Genomic DNA, 25,000 nt, shown 5'->3' on the forward strand with positions numbered 1-25,000 from the left:
ATCATTATAGCGGCATATCTATAACTCCGCCTCTATCGTGAATGGCTTACTTACTTGCTCCTGTGTTTTAAACTCAACAAAGCGACGAATATAATGGTAATTATTTTCATTCCAAAATTTGCAACTAACTCTGTGTGGTATTCGGTCACCTCACCACCAAGTCATCTCGCCACCAGCAAAGTCGCCACCAAGAAGTCAACACACCACCAAGAAGTTGAGTCGCCACCAACTATAAATGACTATAAACACTTACACTTACCAAGGATAAAAGCTTTAAGCTATGACAAACAGCTAACGAAGCACTTCTTATTTTAAAGTTCCACGCGTGAATCAAAGTTGATCTTTTGTCGTTCTCTTCATCAAGTTCTATCGAGTAGAACGGCAAATCCTATCCAAACGATTCATTCGTTTGTCCTTCAAATGTAAATTTTAAAATGTAACGTGTAAAGTTGCGCAAGACTCATGCGCGTGTAGGGATCAATAAATCTATTCTTGGTTTTCACGTGACGTCACAGCATATGCAAATTAGGCGTCCGCCATATTGGTGTCGCAAAAGCTTATTAGCATATGTCAAAATGCAGTGTTTTGGTGCATGATTCTTTAAAAGTATGTCGCGTGATTTGGACAAAATTTCTGAAAACATCAAAAAGGAAGAAAAAAAGGAAGATATTTGCAATATACCTTTAAGTGACTATGTTAAAAGACTAGAGCCACATGTTAAACAAAGGTATTTAGAAAAAATATCACTCGTGGGGATCGATCCCGCTACATTGATCGACGCAAAGTTAGATCCACAATGTTTACCACCCATAGAAGCTACAGATCTCCTGCGCTATTTGGTCATCGATACGAGTTATTACACAAAGAAACAGTTCAAAGCTTTCAAAAGCTTGGAGGCCTACAATCAGATGGTGTCGGGTTTTATTTCCAGTGTTGAAGGCAAAGTCATAGGTGAAAAATTTGTGGTGATCGGAAAGGGGAGACATTCTCAACAAATGAATGAGCGACCATTTGCAGTTTGGATTATTACTAATAAGGAGGGAACCGTGTTATCAGCCCACTGCCTTGGTTGTAAAGCTGGACTAGCTGAGACTTGCTCACATATTGCAAGTATTTTATTTCATATCGAAGCTTCAACGAGAATTAATGAAACGCTGGCATGTACGCAAGTAAAGTGCACGTGGTTGTTACCGACATATGTGAGTGAGGTTCCTTATGCTAGGGTCAAAGATATCAACTTTAAGTCGGCGAAAAAGTTGAAAGATAACTTAGATGCCTGTATTGAGGGACTATCAGAAAACTCTCCACCTTCCTTATCAGCACCTTGCACTACAAAGAAAGCTAAGGTCTCGACAGAACGGGTTACATCTGGAGGAACTGAGCTTAAACATTTGCTTGCCAAAATAAATGAGTGCAAGTTCAAACCTGTTGCCTTAAGCTTGATTGAACCCTCTTCTGAACAGTTTATCATGAAAAGTAGAAGTATCCCAACCATTTCTGACCTTTTTGATCCATGTAATTTTGACTTGTCATATCCAGAACTCCTAGAAAAGTGTGAAAATATTGATCTGACTATTTCAGAATCACAGGTAGAATTAATTGAGCAAGACACCAGGGAACAGGCTAAAGGAAATGCATTTTTCAGGCACAGAGCTGGGCGCATTGGTGCATCTCTGAGTTGGGCAGTAGCTCATACTAACCCTGCTATGCCATCACAATCCTTAATTAAGTCCATCTCATATCCTGATCTGTTCAAAGTTACTACTAAAGCAATCAGTCATGGCCGTAAGAATGAGAGTGCTGCAGTGAATGCTTATACCAAGACTATGCTAGAGACTCACAGAGATCTGAAAGTTGAACAATGTGGTATGATAGTGGATAAACAGCACCCCTGGATAAATGCTACTCCAGATTTTTTGGTATCATGTTCATGCTGTGGGAATGGTTGTGGAGAAGTCAAATGCCCTTACAACATTGAAAACTGTGACCTTGAAAGTTATGTGGAAAAGAAGAATTCATGTCTTGAAAACGTCAATGGAAAGGTACAGCTCAAGAGAAATCACCAGTACTTTTTTCAAGTACAGCAACAGTTGTTTATCACAGACTCTCAGTATTGTGACTTTGTTGTGTGCTCTTTTGACAATAACAATCAAACAAGGTTTTTCTTGGAGAGAATTTACAAGGACATTTCACACTGGGAATCAGTTCTTCCAAAACTCACCAAAGTGTGGAGATCTTGTATCCTACCTGAAATCTTAGGAAGATGGTACACCAGGAAGCATGAAATTGCTGCACCTGTACCAGCAGGTGATATAAAGCCTGTTTGCTACTGCAGAAAACCCAAACCAGAAGAAAGCATAGTGCCTTGTCAAAACCCCAAGTGCCCATTCATTGAGTTTCACCTCTCCTGTTTAGGGATATCTGATCCCTTACCCAAAGTATGGTACTGTCCAAGCTGCCAGTTACTTTCAGAATGTAAGAAAGCCAAGAGAGTTACTAAGATCAAGCCTGATTATCAAAAGAACCCTGATTTCGATGAAGCAATGAAATTACAGTTCATTTGTGTTTGCAAAGCTAAACCTGTTGTAGGGGAAAAGCTGCTGAAATGTCATAGTCAATGTCAGAGTGGGAAATTTTTCCATCTGAAATGTCTAAACTACAAGAGGATGCCCAATAACAGCAAGCTATATTGGGTCTGCAAAAATTGCAAAGTGAAGAAAAAACCTGCAGACAAGTCTTCATTAACTATTCCTACCACATGTTCTTCTTATACCACCAGTACTACATGTACTGTCAATAATCCATCAGCTTCAGTTGTGTCTGGAACTGAATATGAAAGTGACAAGGACAGAAATACCCTGTGTGACTGAAAGCAGAACAGCTTCTGAATCTTTTGAAGATCTACATGAAAATGAGTCAAATAAATACTGTACTGGAGATGAATATAAAAGTGATGAGGACTTAGAAATAATCTGTGTGACTAAAGGTGTAGCTAACAGAATTGCATCTTTTGGAGATCTAGATGAGCATGACTATGACATAATCTCATCTCCTGATGGCTGGTTGGATTGCAAAATAATACAGGCAGCACAAATATGCATCAAGAAAGTAAATCCTCTCATTGAGGGTTTTCAAAGACCAACTCTTGGAAGAGTAAGGAACTTTGACATAATGACCAGTGACTTTGTTCAAATCTTACATACGGGTAATTCACATTGGGTGTGCATTAGTTCTATTGGTTGCACATCAGGATGTGTTAATTTGTACGACAGTCTGTACAATGACATTATTGATGATGAAGTTGAGCAGCAAGTTAAAGATCTGCTACCAGATAACTTTGTTGGCATTGAAGTTGTACCAGTGCAGCAACAAATGAATGGCAGTGACTGTGGCGTTTTTGCTGTAGCATTTGCAACATGCCTTGTGTTTGAACTCAACCCTTCAGATTTTATGTTTGACATCCCAAGAATGAGACCACATTTACTTGAATGTTTGAGAGCTGGTGAAATCAAAGTTTTTCCACATTTTTGAATACATTTTACACTAAAAATGTTGTTTTGTTGTTTCATGCTAATCTCAAGAGTAGCAGTCATTAAAAAAAAAATCCAAGAAGAATAATGAACTCAAGCTATTTTAAGCAGCTGTGCTCAATAAACAGTCCTTACTGCCCCCTGAAAACATAATTTATATTTTAATTCATATAATTTTAGTAAATATATATACACAGCACAAATAAAATGTTGTCATTGTTGTCGATCCTTCTTGTAATGGAAGTATATTTTTTTAAATTATTAATGTTACACAGTGCTCATTCCCAGTCACTTGCTCTCTTTTCATAGGGTTATAATATTTCTTAAATTATACACAGATTCTCCACCCATCATATCATTTCATTAGCTACAATATATGACTATAATAGTACTGTATGAAGTATGGAGCTAATCAAATGGTACAATGGGTGGACACAGGTTTACAAGAGCTGAACATACTTTAACAATTCTGTCAATAATTGGTACTTCATCCTGTCCATTGTCATTGTTCAAGAAATCAGTGGGAAGAGTGCTTTGAAGAATAGTATACTTGCGACACAGCAAACCAATCACCCTCTCAACATGTATCCGTACACTTGCTAGAGCTCTTGTTTTTTCCACATCAATAGGATTCAGCTGTTCCCTCCCTTTCGTGTAGGCTGGTATCACAAGTCTTGCCTGTTTGAGAGCAACACTTTCTGTGATTGTGAAACCCCGGTCTGCCATAACCATGTCACCTGGCAAAAGTTTTTCAAGAATGCAACAGTTTTCTGTCAAGAACTTATCAGAGGTACGTCCTTCCCATGCCTCTGACAGAAAGGAAATAGCTCCTTGGGGAGAAATACCAATCAGTACTTTGATAGTATTGTGATGCTTGTAGGATGAAAATGTCTGAGCTCAAGCTAACAAGTTTGTAGGCTTATCAATAAAAATCTCAAAACAGTCAATAACAACAGTGACTTTGGTTCCAAAGGCTTGTTGGAAACAAAGAGGCATTGTCTTCCATAGCTGGTGTCTTTCAGGCCAGTAAATAAGTGGGGACAAATGCTGATCCATCACTGGTAACCATGATGAAAATATTCTTGATATTGTTGTCACAGATACTTGAAAACGATAGGCTAAGTCTTGATAAGGCATATTCAGTCTCAGTTTCATCAACACGATAATCATTTCCTGGAAAAGGCTAAGTTTTTGGGTTCTTCGTTTGATGTGGGGTGACACAAAGTCAAGGACGGTCATTAAGATATCCATTAAAGGCAGTCCAGAATAAAAGCGAACTTTTTCATCAGAATCAAAAAAATCTCGATCAATTGGCTTATAGGATTCTTTGAAAAGGTATTCAAACTCTTCGGTTTGAGTCATAGCTTCAGATACATCAACTTGGGTTTGAGTTGAACTGTCAACGAGAGTTGAGCAAGTGTGGTCTTGAAATGCGCAATCGTGATCAAAAATATCCTCAGAAGAATCAATTTCCTTGGAAGATCCTTCTTTAGGATCACTGAAATCCACATCACGGACGGGAAGGCCACTGACATCGATTTTCTTTCGTTTCTCAGCTGCCTCGCGTTCTTGACGCTCGAGTAATCTTTTGCGGCATTCCTTCGCTCGTTTAGCTCTTGCCTCTTTCATGTCGTGGTTTTCCTGTTGATATTTTGTCTTCCCGAGATTCAAAGTAGGAACCCAGTCGACGTTGTACTTATCCCAGGGTTTTGCAGATTGTCCTGACACGAAATGTCGTCCACAGACTCTTTCATTACTGAGTACATCCTTCGAAGTGATGTCGTCGCGGCTAATGGCGGCGATCCATCTTTCTCTTTGTTCTTTGCTTAGCTCTTCTGCTTTTTCTCCTTGGTTAGTGACTACAACTGGAATCCTATAAAACCCTATACCTTTCGTCTTTCCACTATTATGAAAACAATCAACCATAATACAATGAACCATGATGAAGAATATTTCTAAAGCTTTGATAACACGCGAAATGTTTGAATAATACGACACCAATATGGCGGCGTAGCAACCATTGTCAAGGTATAGGTCACGTGGGTGAAAACCAAGAATTGATCCTAAATAGTAATTCATACTTCCATCTGCGCATTTACAAGTTTGATGAATGCTGAAGAGGTGACGTCTTAACTAAGTTTCAGTCGTTCCCAGACTGCAAATCCTCGACTTTCTCTCTTGCGTTTTAATATCTGAGAAAAAAAATCCTTAACTTTGAAGTGCTCAAATAAATACCACTCAATCAGATCAATTTGTCGTAAGAGTTAAGATAACAAACAGTTAAAGTATACACACAAACTCCAAAAAAAATCCGTCTCGCCCTTTAATATGCGACAAAAAAACCTCAACATTGAAGTGCTTGCAAAACATACACGAAATCGAGTTAAATAAATAACACTTGGTCAGATCAGACTGTTAGTCATAAGAGTGAAGGTAACAAACAATTTAGAGAAATGTATAGTTGTTGAAAATCTTTTCAATAAAGTTTTATTCTATTCCATTTGTAGTATACATATGACTCTTCAAGACAATAAAGCTAGAGCAAGTAACTAGCGTCGTTCACAAGGTGCGATTTTTTAAAAATTGAAAAGCCATTCATATTGAAATTTAGAACACTTCACTTACCGGTTTCCTCAGCAAACAGTTTGTAACCACTCAGAATCCAGTTTTAAAACAAAAGTCGTAGAACAGTATAAAAGACCCCACATATTTCAGTTTCTCCACCCGATCGTTCAGTCACAATCTCGCTCTCGCTTAACAAATCAAAATTCAGAATTCAATGCAACGCTGTCTAAGATGTCTGTCAACTACATTGTTTGCAAAGAGATAGTTAGACCAAGACAAGAAGCCCATCAGTGCGATGGCTGTAATCTATGGAACCATTGTACCTGCAACACAGATACGTTATAATTTCCCTTTTGTTTTCCTGTTGTTAGTTTACGTATTGCTTGGACACGTTTTATTTACTTTTTACTGATTGTATGAAGGTTTTATAGGTATGTCCCGGCAAGACTACTGGGTAGCAGTCCATGAGGAGAGAGACGTAGAGTGGCGTTGCCCGTCTTGCGCTCCTCCACAATTTGAGAGCACAAGAATTGAAGACCCGTTTGAAGAAGATGTTGCCATTCCCTCGCTACCACTGCCAGACGTTTTCACTCCACCGCTGTTCGAAAGTCCACATTAGGAGAGCTCCCAAGCAGACCTACCCGTGGGAACCATCAGAGGGAAGACCAAACTAGTAATGAATACCAGATATACTTTTAATATCCATAAGAGAAGAACAAACGGTACTAGTGACTGGTAGTGCACCGTACACCACAAAGACTTGCGCTGCAAAGCCTCAGTTATACAATGTGACGATGTGTTTCATCCAGGACTTCACCCACACAACCACCCAGGCGAAGTTGGTTCGCTTACCGCGACAAAAATCCAGTCTCGTGTGAAACAGACATGTCATAGCATACTTTTTGCTTCTTGCCGTAAAAAAAAAATTGACGGTTTAGGTAGGAAAAAGAAAAAGAATAAGAAATCATATTGTCACATGCCTTATTTGAGTTTTATAATTACTAATAAGCCAACTAATTGTATTGTATCTTTTTACCACAAATGACACACAAAAACTTATTTAAACCAGCATCCGCCATCGTCAACAAGGTGTTACTTGACGAAATCCCGGACGACGACCTCTATCCAGCGATCGCAAAACCTGAAAACATGGCTCGGGCCGCCAACAGGCTAAGACAACAGCTTAGACCAGAAGATCCTACAGACCTGCAGTTCAAACTTTCCAAAGAAAGTGGGTTAACAGTTCCGCTTGACCCTCTAACTGCTGCTCCGTCTTTATGCTCCCTGTCAGGACAAATAACGACATCGAGGGGTGGCAGCACCTTAAACAGAAGATCAGGCAACAAGGTGCACCTTCCGTTCTACCTGTTGGTGGAGCTGTTACATCAAGAGTCCCACCTGGTGTCCATCCAAATCCGACTGGTCTCCGACGGGAAGCTGTCCAGGATCCAGCGAAAGAAATACTGGCAACTCCAGGAACGTGTCTTCAAACACTGGGAAGACTTCAACTGCAAGGAGATTTCAGCTCGGCGGCTGTTGAAACTATGCAGCTAACTCAATGGACCAGTTGGGAGATCCGAAGATGCGCCAATTTATTTACCTTGATTAAAGTTTACATTTGATTTTCTAAGGGGCAGGTGTCAATCAGACACTCACACGTCCCCGCATGTAATAAGACTATTAGAAGTACCAATTTATTTACCTTAATTAAAGTTGATATTTGATTTGGTAGAAACAGGGTTGTTCGAATCGTAAGTATCTTCATTTCTTTCTGTCAATCGATTTCCGACATAACTCGGGATTACTGGCAAGATAATGTTTTAGGTCTCTGCTCCCTGTAAACAATGCCTAAAAATAGAACAATTAGTATATACATTGACGACATTATACTGGTCATGGCTGGTCCAGGCAATTTTCATAGACCTCAGTTCTATAGTCGATTCCACTCCCGATAACTCGAGCCTCCAAGGGAAATTAGCAAAAGGTTCGAGTTATTGGAAGTTCGAGTTATCGCGGGTAAAATTGTGTGGAAATTCCCTAAATGGCAAAAGAAAATTTGTACGACTTAGCGCAAGGTTTGAGTTAGCGAGGGTACGAGTTATCAGGAGTCGACTCATATTATTATTATTGCTAGTAATGTATCGTAGTCGCCGAGAGAACGAATGAGAACTTGACCAGGTCGATGGATTTATAGTTGGCCTATTAGTTCTCTACGAGTAAAATGTTCTTTCTATATTGTTGAAAATGGAAACCGGTCGTTTTAGATTAAGATCATCAGCTTTAATTGTATGTAACTGTGTCAATAACTCAGTTCATAGTTTGGCTGGTGGCGACTCAACTTCTTGGTGGCGAGATGGTTGGTGGCGTGTTGAATTCCTGGTGGCGACTTCGTTGGTGACGAGATGACTTGGTGGCGAGGTGACCGTAAATCCTCTGCGTGATACACTTGACAAGAAGATCGATCTGCCACATCTTATCAAATTGCATTTCTCATTGAATTTTGGTTGAGAGCAACCCTCAGTTACAGAACGTCTGCCAGATGTCCGTTTGCCGGTCTAGTTACAATAGGTATTTTAAATTACGTGTTTCTTTCTTTAGTTTTTAACGAGATTCTCTCCAGTCGAAATTAATTAGTATGGGGTTGGCTGACTCTAACTGAAATTCTCTTCTTTCAAATGCAGATATTTGATTCCAACCCACATGGTTACATGTGGAAAAGTAATGAATGTGTGCCAGGTAGCTGGCTGTCATACTAATCTTTGCCGGGAAGAAATCGAGGCACATGACAGCTGCTCTACTTCCCGTCATCTTGACCTAATGGAGCAGGAAAGATCAAAGACTTTGTGGGAAGCAATCATGGTATATTAAGATGCTTTTTATTAATTATAACCCAAACCGTCAAACCTGGACGCAACAATGGAGTTTTATTACGTACAATTACGACGCTTTGATTTGTTTTCCGGATGTAATCTTATTGAATGTATTTCCTCCACAGAATCGTTTCCTTGTCGTACCTATTAGAGGCGAAGAAAAAGCAGTCTTCACTTGGAGGATTCCGCCAGACATGCACGGCTCATTTGGCTCATTCACCAATTTTCCCGAAATTTAATAGGAAGTGGAAATTGCTATTGGACGTCAGATTCACCGACTACATCCAAGGGGTGGATCCCATTTCATTGCTAGCAAGGTAACTGTTTTGAATTGTAATTTTACGACTGGGGAAACATGTGGATTTGGATGAAGATCAAAAGTGAAAATATGTCATAAATTTTTCCTTCCAAAATTTCCAGAGTGCTAAGTGAAACGGAATAATCTGTGTAAACCGTGTAACCATCCTTGCGTAGGAACTATAATGAAATGTATTCCTGACTTGACAGATTGCTGAAAATAATTATTTCGCCCAGTACAAGACAGAGTGAAACTTGAAAATCAGGTTAAAGCACCTAAGAACTGAGTCATGGAATGTCTTGAAAACCATGTGATAAAATCTCTAATAACTAAGGTTTCGAATGTTTCAGAGAACCGCGACATCCAATCGCTTAAAAATCAAGATTTGAAATAAGAAAAACCGAAAAAAAGACAAAAACCCGAACTAAAAGAGATCATAAAAAAGCTGATCCCATGGCACATAATACCTTTTAGGAGAAATTTGGTTATGTTGTGTCTTAGAACCAGTTAATTGCAATACCCTAGGTCACTGGATGCCTCATAACGCATAACTGCACAGTTGTCAAACGTTCCAAAAAGTAATGAGTTAAAGTAAATATTGTTTTCTTTCTTCAACAGCTGTGCTGTCTTTGCTAATGAACAGACAATCGAGGCCTATAGGGAGATTGCTCCCTGGAGGATTTACCTCAAAGAGGGCGAGCACTTTGATGTTTCTTTGATCGGAAGAAAATTGGTGGAGGCCATCACGATAACAATGGAAGTGGTGAAGCCACAGGTCGGTGATAGGCATTAGCTAGGGCGGTTACGGAAACCGGCATAAATTCTACTTTTTGCTGTTTGGTTATAAATAAAAAAAGTTTAAAAAATTTTGATAATGTTGCTGTTTAGTCACCGGGTCTAATCTTTCGTACATTTATGTTTTGTTCTAGTAACTCATCAATAAATTTTGATGAACATGTAATTTTTGCCTTTGAGTGATTAATCATTCTGAGTTATTTTAGCCTGTTTCAAGCTCTAACCCACTGGGCGGGCAAGCGACGAACGACTGTTGTGTTTGTTTAAGGGAAACGGCTGCATGAGCCTACCATTTTCGTTCTTTTGCTCATTTCCATTTACCGAGAGCCTTAGCAGAGGTTAGGGTTATTTAGTTCCCTCTCGCTTTGACTAAAGAGCTTTTTGTGTTTAATCGCTACCCATAAACTGTTGTAATCTTTATTCCAACGACAGTCTTTCAGTTGTTCTGTCCCTGCAACTTACATTACGTTTTTAACCTTAACCCATAGTCAGGATTGGGTAATTTGCGCACCTGCTGCCTTCCTTGGATGTGGTAGCCGTTTCTCAGGCTCCCTATCCGGAATCGAACCCTAATTCTCCGTCACCCGTTGCAACCATGGTAAGCCACTACCTTACAATCGACAGTTGATAGGGCAGATATTTGAATGAAACATCGCCAGCGCACAGGCCGTGCGATTCGATCAGTTACTATGATTCACTACAACACAGGACAACACCCGCATTGGTTTTTACTCTAATAAATACATCCCTTCCGCAGATAGCCGGGACTTTTCACATGTATAAACTCTAGAATTACTACGGTTATCCAAGTAATAAGGATACAATCAAATAAACGATAACTGATTTGATGAGCCATTCCCAGTTTCACAGTACTAGTGCTTATACTTAGACATGCATGGCTTAATCTTTGAGACAAGCATATGACTACTGGCAGGATCAACCAAGTAGCTATCCGCACGGAGACGTCCCCGAAGACCCTCGGCCAAACAAGGGCACGCTCCAGCCACAAGCCTCTTACCGTAGCGGATGAGGCTGGCACTATCCGATCACTTCTGCACTTTCTGCGCTTTCTGCACTCAGCAAAAGGGCACAAACGGAGAAGAGCACAAAACGGCCTCTCCTTCGACCCAACGCAAGCAGAGCTTCTATGCCACGTCTTTCTGTGTACCCAGTGCGATTCCTAAAGCATGCTGTTTGAACACGACCTACAAGTCCGCAGGATGTAGGAACGCACGTCAGCGAACGAACGCTCGCCTTCCTTCCAACAATACTAAGCACATATCTGACCAAAGGCCATCATGTTCTTCGATCTCTAGGAAAAAATTGTTCCATTCCTATCAGCAATCTGGCTGCACGACCAAAAACCTCACCAACTGCTTCAGTAGTACTCCAGGGTGCTTGCAGATGAAAAGGGGAACCGTAACTTTGATGAACAGGGCTTGCTGACTCGCCGGTTTCCTTGCTCGCAACCGAGCTAACGAGCCGAACTGTCCCTATGTAGGATTTCAACGTCTTTTTCTCCAAACAGCTGAGGACACTGAGAAAAAATTTGCAAAGATCAAAAAAATTGGCGTCTGGTCATGCTTTGCTGTGCTCTGTGGTTTTCCTTGTTGTTCAGTCGGGGCTGTTTAACTTTCGCCCCCAAAAGCTATCCCTTGCTCACAACCTTGAGCCATTTTTTCAGCTTCGCTTCGTTTGAGCCAGGTTATGTCTCTGTTAATTTTATTACCTCCATGGCCGTTACGGTAGACGTGAAAGCAAGAGAAATCTCGATTCAGCTGGAAGGCTTCCCTCGTGGAAGAAAGCGAGACCTCAGAACTACTTTCAAATTTGGCAACCCTGGACAGTTAATTATACTGATGAACTATTTTCTTGCTGCCGATGTAGGATTTCAATGTCTTTTTGTCATTAAAGTGCCATGCAGAACGGTCACGTTTTCCAGAGCTCCGTGCTTAATCTGTATTTATACTTGTGTTTTCTTACTTGCGTGTACTTAAATAGTACTACAAGACCTAAGCTCTCTTCTGCTAATTCTGGAGATGTCTTTAACTCGATTTGCCATCATCCATTCGACAGACCATTTATTTTAGGATAGTACTTCCTAGTGTCTTATACGGAATACTAGTATGGGGTTCCTGCTCACCTGCACTAATGGATGATCTTGAGCGTGCTCATATATGAGCTTCTAAACTTATTTTTAAACTTTCAAGGACTTCGAATGCTGATCAATTGAATAAATTGAAAGGCTGGAACAATTTATCATTATTTTTATACTAAGAGACTGTTAGTAGAAGTCTATAAATCTTACTATAGATGCAATACCAATGTTTTAAATGATCTAGTAGTGTTAAAACAATCATCTCACTGCCTGAGGAAATCCATGAATATCAAATTTCCAAGTCCTAAATCAGAAATTGGCAGGCTGACTTTTAGGCATAGGGCTGCCATTGCATGGAATTCACTTCCTGATTCGATCAAAAAGTCTTCTAGCTTAGAATGTTTCAAACAAAGACTTAGATCTAGTGAGGACTTAATTAATTCTATAAGTTATAATAAGGAATCTTCCATGATAAGAAATAGGAATGAGGAATTTCTTTATTAATCTTATCTTAATCTAATCATATCTAAATTTTAAAATTTTAACAATTATTTCATCTAGTTCTTAACTATATTTTTAATAGTAGTCCATAGTCCTACATATTTATATTTGTATTATTATTATTATTTATTATTCAATTTCTGTTGATTTTCTATTTATTCACATGTATATACATTGGTTTTTATATAGTAGATAGGCTGGTCCACATCAGGACTTCAGTCTTGCCAATTCTGTAACCTGCGTTATCAAATAAACTATGTATGTATGTATGACAAACATTGTGTCAGGCGAAGAAGTTTTGGAAAACAGAGTTTCGACCTCATTTGCATCAGGAACCAGGATCTCCGCGTGCACGATCAGGAGAAAGTTTCTTCAACAAAGACTACTCTATTTTCCTAATGGGACCGAAAGTTTTGACCCAGTGATATTACAGATCATCCTTGGTGGCAATGTTCACCCACAGCCCGGCCCAAACTCAAAAGAAAAGCAAAATTTTCAGCCTAGACAAAATACCAAGGTAAATTATTATTCAACTGAGTCCGTGTCCATGGTCGGCCAACATGCAAATTCGTGCATCAAGATTGCTCATTTGAATATCCGTTCGTTAAAGTCGCGCGAACACTTTCTTCTTCTACAACATACTATGGAGGAACATGACTTCGATATATTTACTATATCAGAGACTTGGCTCGACTCGTCGGTTGATAGTCAAGTAATGCGAATCCCGGGATTTGCATTCTTCCACCAAGATCGGGGAGAACATAAATCCGGAGGCCTTGCAGTATACATCAAAGATACATTTAGAGCAACACTTCTAAAGGATGTCTCGGGAATTAGCGACGAAAATTTCCTGCAGCTCTGAATAAAAGTCCAAGTTCGACACTGCAAATCGATTCTTATTTGCACTGTTTATAGACCACCTAGCACTGCGTTAACTTTCAGCGATAGTATGTCAAGTAGTTTACTGGATATGTTATTGCTTGGTAATGATATCATCATCCTAGGTGACCTAAATTGTAACATTCTCGATGAGACAGCGGATAGTCAAACCTTGAAAGAACTTTGTGCTACTTTCAACTTGACACAATTGGTGAAGGAACCGACTAGAATTACAGGAACAAAGAGCTCTACTGCCTATAAAGCAAACTTGATAACAAGGGAACAAGGCTTTGATAATGAAAGTGGTCCTAGGGAGGAAAGTATGGAAAACGAACTGCATGCTGAATAAGAAGGATTTGAGTTTCAATACATAAAAGAAACTGATGTCAAGTCTGTTATTAAGTGTTTAGCCGCCGACAAAGCGCCAGGATATGATAAAATCTCTGCTCGAGTCCTGAAAGACAGATGTGAGAGCATCACACCTGTGATCTCCAGACTGGTGAATAGTTCGTTTCAAATGGCTGCCTTTCCCAAAGCATAGAAAATTGCTGAAGTGATACCTGTACCCAAAGAAGGCAATTCAGAAGAACTGGCCAACAACAGACTAATATCATTGTTACCCATTCTATCGAAAATATGTGAGAGACTGGCACACAAGCAGTTTCTGGAATTTCTAACAATGAAGGATAAACTGTCGCTCTACCAAAAAAGTGGCCACAGGAAAATGAATTCAACAGAAACTGCCCTTATAAATGTTTCAGAAAACCTCTTGAAAGCAATTGACGAAAAATCGGCCTTGTTACTTGTACTGCTTGATATGTCAAAAGCTTTTGACAGTCTTAATCATAATTTATTATTAGAAAAACTACGAAAAACTTGGCCTCAAAGATTCAGCAGTTTCCTGGTTTAGCAGCTACCTATCCAGTAGATATCAAAGGCTACGATACGAAGACTCAGTCTCAGAAATGCTACCTTTAACAAACGGAGTACCTCAGGGATCAATCCTGGGTCCGGTGCTTTTTAAAATTTATATCAATGACTTAATTAGTGCTATTACTCACAGTCATACTGCCGCGTATGTCGATGATAGTCAATTGTACTTCAAATTTCCTGTATCAGATTCATCAAGTGCTATGGCAGCCGTAAACCAAGATCTTTCGATTACTAAATGGTGCGCAACAAATGCTCTGTTTATAAACCTTGACAAGACAAAATTAGTGGTTGTTGGCTCAGCACAACTTATTAGGAGGCTTCCTCCTATTTCATTATCTTTGTTAGGCAAAACTATCCCACCAGTTCCGTTTGCCAAGGATCTAGGGGTATATATTGACCAATATCTTCCCTATGATGTACACTTTACCAAGACAGCCTCTAATTGCATGAACCAGTTAGTACACATTAGAAGAATTAAACATCTCTTAAACAAGAAAACACTTTTATTACTTATAAATAGCTTTGTTTTCAGTAAATTGTTTTATTGTTCCTTAGTGTGGGAGAACACATCTAAACGTAATCTACACAAACTACAGTTGGTGCAGAATTTTGCAGCCAGAGTTGTATTAAGATTATGGAAGTTTGAACATATCTCTCTGGGTCGGAGATCACTTGGATGGTTAGATGTTACAGAGAAAATTTTATTTAATGACTTGGTTTTAGCATTAAAATGTGTTAACAGATTATTTAATTAAATATTTTGTCAAACGTTCAGCAGTCCACAATGGGAATTCAAGGGGCTGTAATAGTTTTGTGGTTCCCCGATGTAGACTGTCAACAGAATAAAGGAGGTTTTACTTCCAGGGCCCAAGGGAAGGGAATGGGCTAGCTGAGAATATTAAGAATGTAAAAGAAACTGATAGTTTTAAGAAGACTCTTTTTAAAAATGTTTTATAAGAAATAACTTTAGTTTAAATTGTTATTGTAAATAAGTTTAGTTAGTTTATTTTGACTGAAAAGCCCTGTTGAAGGGAGTTCCAATAAAGTTTGTATGTATGTATGTAAATTTTGATGCAAGCAGGTGATACATCTCTAAACCTTGGTTCAGTAAACCACACTAAGCGTCCTTCGTGCTCATTTTGCCTTGAGACAATCCGAGGGAACCAAAGTGAAGCTTCGTTCCTAGGGAGAACAGAACTGATGCCATCCTGGTGGCTGACACTCAGAAGTCACACCGTTCCTCTCTGTCACTTCATGCTGGTCCCAACGCCTTTGTGCAGAGCCCGGAGGGAACCCCACGCCTCCAACTCCATTACACGGAGGAGGAAGCCCGCCGTAGCATCAGGGCCTACGTGACCACACTCCTAGGTTCCCTTCGGTGTCGCACGGACGTCCAAGTGGCAGGGGGGAAGGGGATGCTTCTGAGGTATGTAACATCCCACGTCACAAAGATGCATGATGCGTCCACCAGCAAAGGCCTCTATTCCTCTGATGTAAGTGGATACCAAGCTGCCAACTTGTTCCTCTGAACTGTGTGACCACTGGCACCCGAAATGGTCTTCCAGCAGCATGGATGGACAAGATGACGAAGCAATTTAGGCCCCCTTATCCTGGCCAAGAGGCTGGGAATGCCGTGTATTAGCTTTACTTAAGACGTGACCGGCACGAAGAAGATCTCGCCCTCCTCCAGTAGCTGCACAATCACACCACCACGAAGACCAAAAAGCAAAGCGCTAGGGGAGGACAAGTTTCTCGTCACCCTGAAGTTCATGTCAACCTTCAATCCAGTCTTTCTTTCAGCATCTTGTTGTCCACCACCCTCACCGAGACCCCTGTGAGCTCCGACACCTGGACGAGAGCACCATGCCGCCCAACATCAGGCACTTCGTACAGGCAGTCCACCTGTGTCCTGACAGATGGGGCAGTTGTGACCAGATCAGGAGCCAGTTTGAGCACAAAGGTCACCGCTCCATCTTTCTAACGACCATCGTGGCCTTTGTGCTCTCTCTGCATGACATCCTTCACTTGTGGTGCCTGCAGGTGGTGGACGGCAGGATAGGCTGTCTTCACGCCCAACCTGTGGATCAACTGTACCCACTTTTGCCACATCAGGAGGCCATGTTTAATGATGTCGTGGACAGCCTGGCCCAACGCCGGAGGTTCCTGGACTGGTCTGCTGAGAACGTCTCTTCCTCCAGCGACAACTGGTCCAAGTACTGTCTGCTCTTGGGAAAACCTGGGACTGGGAAGTCGCAGATAGCAATCCAGGCCATCCATTATGCCATCAGCCAGGAGTTCAAAGTACTTCTGGTAGCCCCTGTGGTGCTCCTGGCACAGGACTAGAGCCATCTTTGGCCCAGATTTACATGCCAAGACCATCCACATGGCTTTCCACATCCCGGTGGACCCAGAGCAGGTTGCAGATGTCAACTTCGCCTTGAATGGCTACGACTTGTTTGTCCTGGATGAAGCATCCCTCGTCTCCCATTGTACCTTCTCCTTGGTGGCCAGCACTCTGAACTGCATGAACAACCGTCCCATTGTTCTGGTGGCTGGAGACAAGTGCCAACAGCAGCCCCTCCAGACCGTGGATGGCAAAGGGTCAAAAACCATCTCCATTTTGAGCAACGGCACATTCACTGGCATCAACTCAATCAATCAAGCATGCACTGTACCGGCAGTTTAGAGTGGTGGACCCGCACTACAGCTGCTTTCTAGATCTGATGCGCTACATGCAGCCCACTCAGGCTCAAGTGGACGAGTTCCAGGAGGCGGTCGTCCTCTACCCAGCTGCCCCCTGGAAGACGAGGAGATATTCACGGCCTTCAGCCACAAGCATTGATCATGACAGTTTCTCAAGCCACGGGCCAACGTCTCGATGCCCTAATGCTGAGGAAGCTCTTCTACGGCCACCGACCTCTCAGCACCATCCCCTGTGGCCAATGGTGAAGCCATCCTCCCGTACAAAGGAATGCAAATCATCATAACGGAAAACCGTGACAAGGGCTGCAGGATTGTCAATGGACAGGACACGACCCTTGTCCACAGCCATGGGAAAACAGTGGTGGTAGAGTTCCCAGACAAGGAACGGGTCTTTATTCATCCTGTAACCCATGCCATGGACGGAGAGGGTGACTTGACAACCTACCCTTTTATGCCGGCCTATGCAAGAACAATCTGCAAGTCACAGGGGCAGAACCTGAAACACCTGTTGCTCTGGCTGGACTGCCCCACTGTGCCTGCCGGCCTGGCTTATGTCGCCCTCTCCCGGGTCCACAGGAACACAGACCTTTCAGTCCATGGATGCCAGTCAAATGATGGACCTGTCAGTCCATACAGCCCATGGACACCAGTCAAATGATGCCTGTGGGCTCTCCAAGTTAAAGTCATCTCCCATTTCATAACTAGATTCTCTCTCTGTCTGTCTCACGTTGGTGCCCTCTTCTTCTTCTCTCGCATGCAAGACACAGGATGCTCCACAAATACTAAGGGAACCGTACATGTGTTAAACTCAAGTTTCAGAAAAACATTTCTTTTGTCTCGTTGTATGGCATGTCTTCAATGGTGCCTTCTTTGCCTTCGCTCGCATGCAAGCCACAGGATACTCCACAAATGCTAAGGGAACTGTACATGTGTTAAGCTCGAGTTTCAGCAACGAAGATTCGTTTTCTCTCGTGGCATCGCGTGTCTTCAATGGTGCCCTCTTCTCTTTCCCTCGGATGCCAGCCATAGGAGTCTCCACAAATGGTAAGGAAACCGCACATGTGCTAGGCTCAAGTTTCAAGTCTTGAGTTTCAGCAACAAACATAACTTTTGTCTCGTTGCATGGCATGTCTTTTAAGGTGCCCTCTTCGCCTTCCCTCGCATGCAAGCCACAGGATGCCGCACAAACACTAAGAGAACTGTGCATGTGCTAAGCTCCACTCTCAAGTCTCGAGTTTTAGCAAAGAAAATCCCTTCTTCCTTTGAAGTACTGTATATTTGGTCTCTAGATCGTTTGCAGAGAGGAGACTTAACTGATGTTTTTTCCTGCAGATGTTGCAGCTGAATGCATCCTCCGCCTCAGGAAATATGTCCATTGGTAGAAAGACCAGCTACAACTGGCACTTCCCGAGGAGTTTTCTGCTCAAATATGGGCCAGCTCTTCAAGACCCAACAGACAATGCCATCCTCAACAGGCTGCACAGCTGGAACTGCGAGTGGTTGTCGCGACTGAACATCGCCATTTCTGAGCTTGCTATGACAACCAAGGACAATATGCCTTTAATAAGGCAGTTCCATGGGACACTCTTTTGTGACCAATTTCTGGACGATCTCTTGTCCTCGTTTGACCACCTCCTACCTGCCTTGTCGAGGTTGGACAATAAGGACAAGACAGACCAGACGCCCCCCAGCAGGGAAGATGTGGTCAGCCTCCTCAGGAACCTTGATCAAGATACAGACCTACATCAGTGTATCATGGACGGCTTCAATGCGGCTGGCCTGCTTATGATGCTCGTGACCCAGGTGCTGGCCATCCAAACACTGATGAGGAATGCTGAGGACTTTGCTGACAAAGTCAGCAAGGAAGCTCAGCACCAGCCCTTCAAAGAGGACCCTAGTCCGAGGGGCATGAGGAGTTACATCCTCAACTCAATCACGAAGAAAAGGAGAAACATGAGGATGACACTGAGGAGCTGCCGAGGTCAGGGTCTGGCAGGTGCAAGCAGCAGCACGCCTGGGATGAAAACTGGAGTCAGGAACAGCCCAGTGCTGCACAACGCCAATGCCGGAATGGTGGCAAGAGAGCCACCAGCCTGCCAGACTTTGATGAAGATGAGGAGGACAGCAATAGGCAAGTGTTCACCCAAAAAGACCCAAAGATTCCAAACAAGCTGCCTCACACCTCCACGCCAATATCAAGCTTGTCTGACAGCTCTAGTGAAGAAGATGAAGGAAGAGCGGCAGCACTAGCCATGAACAAAAGTCCAAAGCCAGTGCCTACTGCTGCCACCGCCACCTCCAAAGTGGCAGCAGCAGCAGCAGCAAATAGCAAGGCTGATGGTAGGGTAACCACTGCCAAAGCCATCAGTATGAAAGTTACGGATTTTAGCTCATCAATGAATGTTACAGATTTCAACCCGTCTCTGAAACTTACGGAATTCAAATCGTCTTTCAAAGTTACGGATGCATGTTGAACCTTCACATTGTCTTCATCTTGTGTTGAGACAGCGACTGCCCAGGAGGCCAATTGAACACTAACTTTGCGAGCAACACTAAGATGCAAGGCTTGTTTCGCCTTTTTGTAGTTTTTGTGACTCCCCACGAGGCCAATTGAACACTAACTTTGCGAAAAACACTACGATGTGACGCTTGTTTTATTTTTTTGAAGGCAACCTTTCTCTGTTTGGTTCTGATTTTTGTCAGTCTTCCCAGCGAGACTTCTAACGTTGACAACAATTGGCTTTACAACGAGTGTAACACTCAGTGTTTTCAAAAGTAACCGGCGCCCGACGCAAGTCACCGGCTACTTCGAGCGTTAGCGCCGGGTACTTTTGGAAGTCAAAATTAAAAAAAAAATTAAAAAAACATAAAGTTCCGATTCCTATGGGTTAAAGTTAAGGATAACATATTTTGTTCTTGCCCACTGATCGCGTTCCAGCATCAGAAATCGTAACTCTTTTATTCAACAGCATTCAACTTGGACTGGAAACCATTTGCGTTTTCCCACGAAAGACCGACATTTGATCCTGCTATTTCGTGACTAGTTTTTTCTTGCGTAAGCGAATTATGAAATCGTCTTCTTCTCCACATCGTGTGTTTGAATCTGTTTGTGAATTCGTGAGAGCTTTGTACTTGGCGCTTTCTTTAAGAAAACGGTCCCAGTCACCGGATGAAAAGGCAGAAATCACAGCCGCTTTTAACCCAGTTTGGGTTCAAACAGCAAAGAAAGGAGATTGCAGGTATGAAACACTTTTTAAAATGCAAATGTTCGCCAGGTTCCTGTTTACAATCCCCCAGTCCATCAGAAAATAAGTATTGGTGCATGTTATGAATGAAACATTGCTTGAAAACAATATTGTATCGCTTATGTTGAATTATTTATTGTCAACAAGGCGATTTATAAGGGATGCTTTTATTTATTCAACGCTTGGTTTCGTGAGGCGCCGTTTCGAGAATGAACTGGCAGACTCTGGCGATTAAATAAATTTTATGCCGACACAAATTTGGTCACATTTAACTTTTTATATAAGCCAGGCATTTTTAAGATTTTTGTGAGACTTAAAGTTTCATTTCAAGTCTTCATAATCAGTAAAGCGGGTGAAACTGAATGTTTTACAGTTCTTTATGGAAAATTAATTTTATACGAAGCCGACACAGCCAGACTAGTCGCGACATAAGTCGCGCCACATGTTACGGCTCGCTTAACATATATGAGTTTTACTGAAATTGATTGTTTAGCAAAGCATTGTTCTTCTGATAACTAAAAAAACAGTTAAAACAGTTGTGCCCGCGGAATAAAATTGATTTATCTAATCGATTGAAATTTTGGCTAACAATGCATTATTTATGGAGCTTGTATGTCGCGCTAAAAAATAAAATTAAATCTCCGCCTTTAACTCAAATTTTGTATACGTGAGGTCATATACGTGAGCGCGAAATAACTATGCTTGGTTTATTTAACGCGTTGGTCATGGGGGATAAATGGTACACATTGTCAACATCGATACATATTCTCACTGCTTTCGTTAGATGCACCAGACACGGAAGGGTCTTCTGCAACGCCTAGTACGTCCTTAAACTTCGAAGATGCCGGAAGTTTGCCCGTCAATGTGTTACGCGACTGCCAAGAAATCTCTGTGACCGCAGCCCCTACCAACCACGCTGAAGGTAAACGAACTTTTTATTACAATTCGTGATATTTCTTTCTTTTTTTGAGAGTAGCCTTCTCTAGTTGGTGGTTTGCATCACACACTGAAGAAAAAAGGTAAAGAATCTTACATGTATTTTCCTCCCACAGATACTGTGTGTATACAGTCAGAGAGTGATATCACGAACAGTTTCACTGAAGAACAGCAGACGAAGAAAATTCATCACTACATTCTCTGCAAAAAGCGTGACTGCTTGGGTGTGTCTCAAGAAGAAAGAGCACGCATCAAAACAACCAAAAAGAAGCAGATGTTTAATCACAGCCTTATCTTTAATAAGGATTTGGCCTATAGCCCTAAAGTACAGATGTGGTGGCTCGTTTACATCGAAGGAGAAGGTCAATACTGTCTGATCTGCAAGAAGTTTGATTCCAAGAATCCCCAAAACAAAAAGGAATTTTTTTCTGCAGAACCAAGCACAAGGTTAAAGAAAGATTGCCTCGAGGAGCACATTGCAACAAAGAGACACAAAGATGCAATCACTGCCATTCTTATGAACAGGTTCTCAGTTTTCCAGAAAGAGCTCGATCATAATGCTGAAGTTCAGGTTGATGTGTATGAAAGAGTTTTCTATTGCCTTTACTGGTTGGCAAAGGAGGATATAGCAAATGTCAAGGTTAAGAGTCTGTTAAAGTTGGTTGCGAAGCTGGGGTGTGATATGAGTGGCTTTAATCACACATCAGTAGGTTCCTTTCGCAACATGTTGCTTCTTCTTGGTGAAATGATTCAAAATGAAGTCATTTCTGCTGTAACTGGGCCATTTGGGGTGATGGTTGATGACATGACTGACATTGCAAATTTGGAGCAAATGATTGGTTTCATCCAGTATTATAACAGGGGTAGCGAAAAGGTTGAGGTGAAATTTTTGTGTTTGGAAAATGTTCTCGCCAGCTCTGACGCAGCAGATTCTTTAACCATCACAAGCATCCTTCTGGAAGTCATTGAGAAACACAGTCTCAATTTTGACTGGTTTAAAAGCTTTGTGTCAGATGGAGCAAGTGTCATGGTGGGAGAAAGGTCAGGTGTAGCTACCAGGCTGAAAGCAGATGAAAGAATCCAGTCGTTAATATCTGTCCACTGTGTTTGTCACAAACTAGCGCTGGCGTGTACCGACACTTTAAACGATCTTGCCACAATAAAGAAGATGCAGAACACACTAAACACCCTTTGGCAACTCCTTGACAACTCGAACAAGAAGACAGCCATTTTCCTGAAAGTTCAACTTGAGGTGAGTGAAATAACTCTCTCAAACAAGAATTCGCAGAAGAAGATAGCTAAGAAGCTGAAGAAGGCCTGTCAGACACGATGGCTGTCATTTAACGCTGCCGTTCAATCCGCTTGGGAGAGCTTCTCTGCCATCATCCAGTTCCTTATCAGGATGAAAGATGAGGACCCCACATGCCAGGGCCTGTTAGTTCAAATGAACAACGTCCGCTTCCTGGCTTGCTTGTATGTTTTAAAGCATGTGCTTCCTGTTCTTGACAACCTGTCAAAATCGTTTCAGCATTCTACTGTCAATTTCAGTCACCTTAAACCAGAAATTGTTCGTGCTAAGGCAGCGCTGGATGAAGTGGCAACCAAAGAAGTCCCCATCAAGCAATTTTGCCAAGATATCAAGGAAGGAAAGATGGTGCTGCTGCAGTTTTCCCCTTCTGAGCATCAGCTTGCATCCATGCGAAATTTGTTGCTCAAGTATGTCTCTGCTTTGAAGGAAAACATCGACCTGAGGTTTCAGAACACCCTCCCTCTTCTGGGAGCGCTCTCCATCTTTGATCCAACTCTTATTCCTGCAAGCTCTTCAGAACTTCCCTCTTACGGAGTAGATTCTATCCAAGTTCTTGCCAAGCACTACTTCCCCGACCAACAAGACCGACTTTTGGCAGAGTGGAATATATTAAAGTACCACATGAAGGAGATGGCCATTCCAGCTGATGTAAAAGAAGGCAAGACTACCATGCCAGCAGAGTGGTGCATGTCCCAGCTAATGAAACAAAGATCTTCTTTCCTTTCTCTTCTCCCTCTCCTCATGCACATTGTAGAAATAGCTCTCACGATGCCCATAAGCAACGCATGGCCTGAAAGGGGAGTCAGTCGAGTTAAGCTTATAAAGTCAAGGCTCAGGAGCAGGCTGACCAATGAGATGCTGGAGGCCCTTGTTAATATCTCTATGAATGGTCCAGAGGCAAATTCTTCAGAATGTGACACCCTGGTGAAGAAGACCACTGAGAAATGGCTCTCTGGAAAACGCTACAAGTTGGCCAAAGGGAAGTCAGCCTCAAGAGAAAGCAAGGGCAAAGAACCTGCACCACCAGAATTAACAAGTGTATCAACACAGACGGACCCACAAGTTGAAGATCGTCAGAGTCAAGAAGAACAACAAGCGTTGCAAGAGGAAGAACAGGCCCTCATTAAACTTGGCTTAGCAAATTTTCAAGATGATCCAAGTTGTGACGACAGTGACAGGGACAGTGCAATGGGGGAAAGTGATTTCAGTGACAGTGACTTTTAACTAAAAAGAATCGAGCCTGAGTGCTTGGATGCCATAACGAAACTGTTCATCTGTATTTTCAATCTGTAGGAAAACTCTGACTGCAAAAATAATTATTTCAAAAGTTGATTCATGTTATAACAGGTCAATGAAGTACTGACAAGGGAAAGAGGTCAATTTTTATTTAGATGTAAATTGTAATATGTAACATGGGACTGGAAGGAAAGCATTGTAATATGTATGAGTAAACATAATTTTCAAGAAACTCTTGATAATGAGTCAGATTTAAGAAAAACTCTAGGTTATAATAAAGTGTACAACGACCTAAAAAATAACTTTTTGGTCCTGAAAATGCACCAGAATGCACCTCAGAGCATGCAGATTTTCAAAATTTTCTGGGGGAGGCCCCCCATACCCCCCCTGCAGGAGGGGGAAACCCCCTCCTGCACCCTCCCCACGGGCGGCTTTGCCGCCCGGCGCCGCGACAGCGGTGCAGTGGTGCTCCAGCTATTTTAAAATTTCCTCCTGATACTTTTTTTCATTTTGAAAACCCTGAACACTTAGTTCGCATGTAATATCAAGAGAGAAGTCTAGGGTTTTTGCTTTTCAAGCACTTGTAAAAAAATACGCGCTGGAAGTCGAGCTTTCAAGTCATTGTCTTGTAACAGTTTAAGTCAGTTTTTGAGCTCAGTTTTAAGTCAGTGTAACACTCAGTTCGGTTTCTCAGGAATAAAGTATAAGAAAACGAATTTGAAAAGTCTGGACACCTCACTGTGATTAGGTGATCTGCAACTGCAGCCATTTCATGCGTGAAGAGTAAACGCGTCAATAGCAACCTTTTTCGACACTTGCACTTTGCAGAAAATTCGCTTTGCAAATCACGCTTTTGAAGTCATGGAAATATGCGGGAGTTCTTTAACATTCTTTAACCATTCAATCGGTAGTAGCGATAAGCGGTGTGTACAAAGGGCAGGGACGTAATCAACGCGAGCTGATGACTCGTGCTTACTAGGAATCCTCATTCAAGATCAATAATTGCAAGGATCTATCCCCAGCACGACAATGATTGTCAGATTACCTGCACCTTTCAGCGAAGGATGCACTCTCTGACCTTGTCAGTATAGCGCGCATGCGG

General features: G+C 41.8%; 1 protein-coding gene, 1 long non-coding RNA gene and 2 pseudogenes across 2 annotated transcripts; 2 read left to right on the forward strand and 2 right to left on the reverse strand.

The window, feature by feature from the left end:
• The first annotated feature begins 489 nt into the window (after positions 1-489).
• LOC149034461 (uncharacterized) lies at positions 490-3,756 on the forward strand (annotated as a pseudogene).
• Positions 3,757-3,869: 113 nt separating this feature from the next.
• LOC149034462 (uncharacterized) lies at positions 3,870-5,742 on the reverse strand (annotated as a pseudogene).
• A 2,611-nt stretch (positions 5,743-8,353) lies between these two features.
• LOC149034463 (uncharacterized) lies at positions 8,354-9,116 on the reverse strand. The gene is made up of 2 exons (XR_016183145.1): positions 9,031-9,116; positions 8,354-8,909 (listed from the first exon to the last, which is right to left on the reverse strand). It is a non-coding gene; the product is annotated as an uncharacterized LOC149034463 (long non-coding RNA).
• Positions 9,117-19,939: 10,823 nt separating this feature from the next.
• Positions 19,940-24,197, forward strand: LOC149034464 (zinc finger protein 862-like). Its single transcript, XM_089194589.1, has 3 exons — positions 19,940-20,411; positions 21,202-21,339; positions 21,470-24,197. Exons 1-3 carry the CDS (start codon positions 20,342-20,344, stop codon positions 23,884-23,886), a joined length of 2,625 nt encoding a protein of 874 aa, XP_089050715.1. The 5' UTR covers positions 19,940-20,341; the 3' UTR covers positions 23,887-24,197.
• Positions 24,198-25,000: the final 803 nt, after the last annotated feature.

The sequence above is a fragment of the Pocillopora damicornis genome, chromosome 14 (genome assembly GCF_964200805.1).
Source record: "Pocillopora damicornis chromosome 14, jaPocDami1.2, whole genome shotgun sequence".
NCBI classification, from domain to species: Eukaryota; Metazoa; Cnidaria; class Anthozoa; order Scleractinia; family Pocilloporidae; genus Pocillopora; species Pocillopora damicornis.

Excerpts from the sequence above, each read along its gene's own strand:
- LOC149034464 (XM_089194589.1), top strand. The coding sequence starts at position 20,342 with ATGAAAAGGCAGAAATCACAGCCGCTTTTAACCCAGTTTGGGTTCAAA. Across the intron at positions 20,412-21,201 it reads GCAAAGAAAGGAGATTGCAG|ATGCACCAGACACGGAAGGG; the intron begins GTATGAAACACT and ends TGCTTTCGTTAG. Across the intron at positions 21,340-21,469 it reads CCCTACCAACCACGCTGAAG|ATACTGTGTGTATACAGTCA; the intron begins GTAAACGAACTT and ends TTCCTCCCACAG.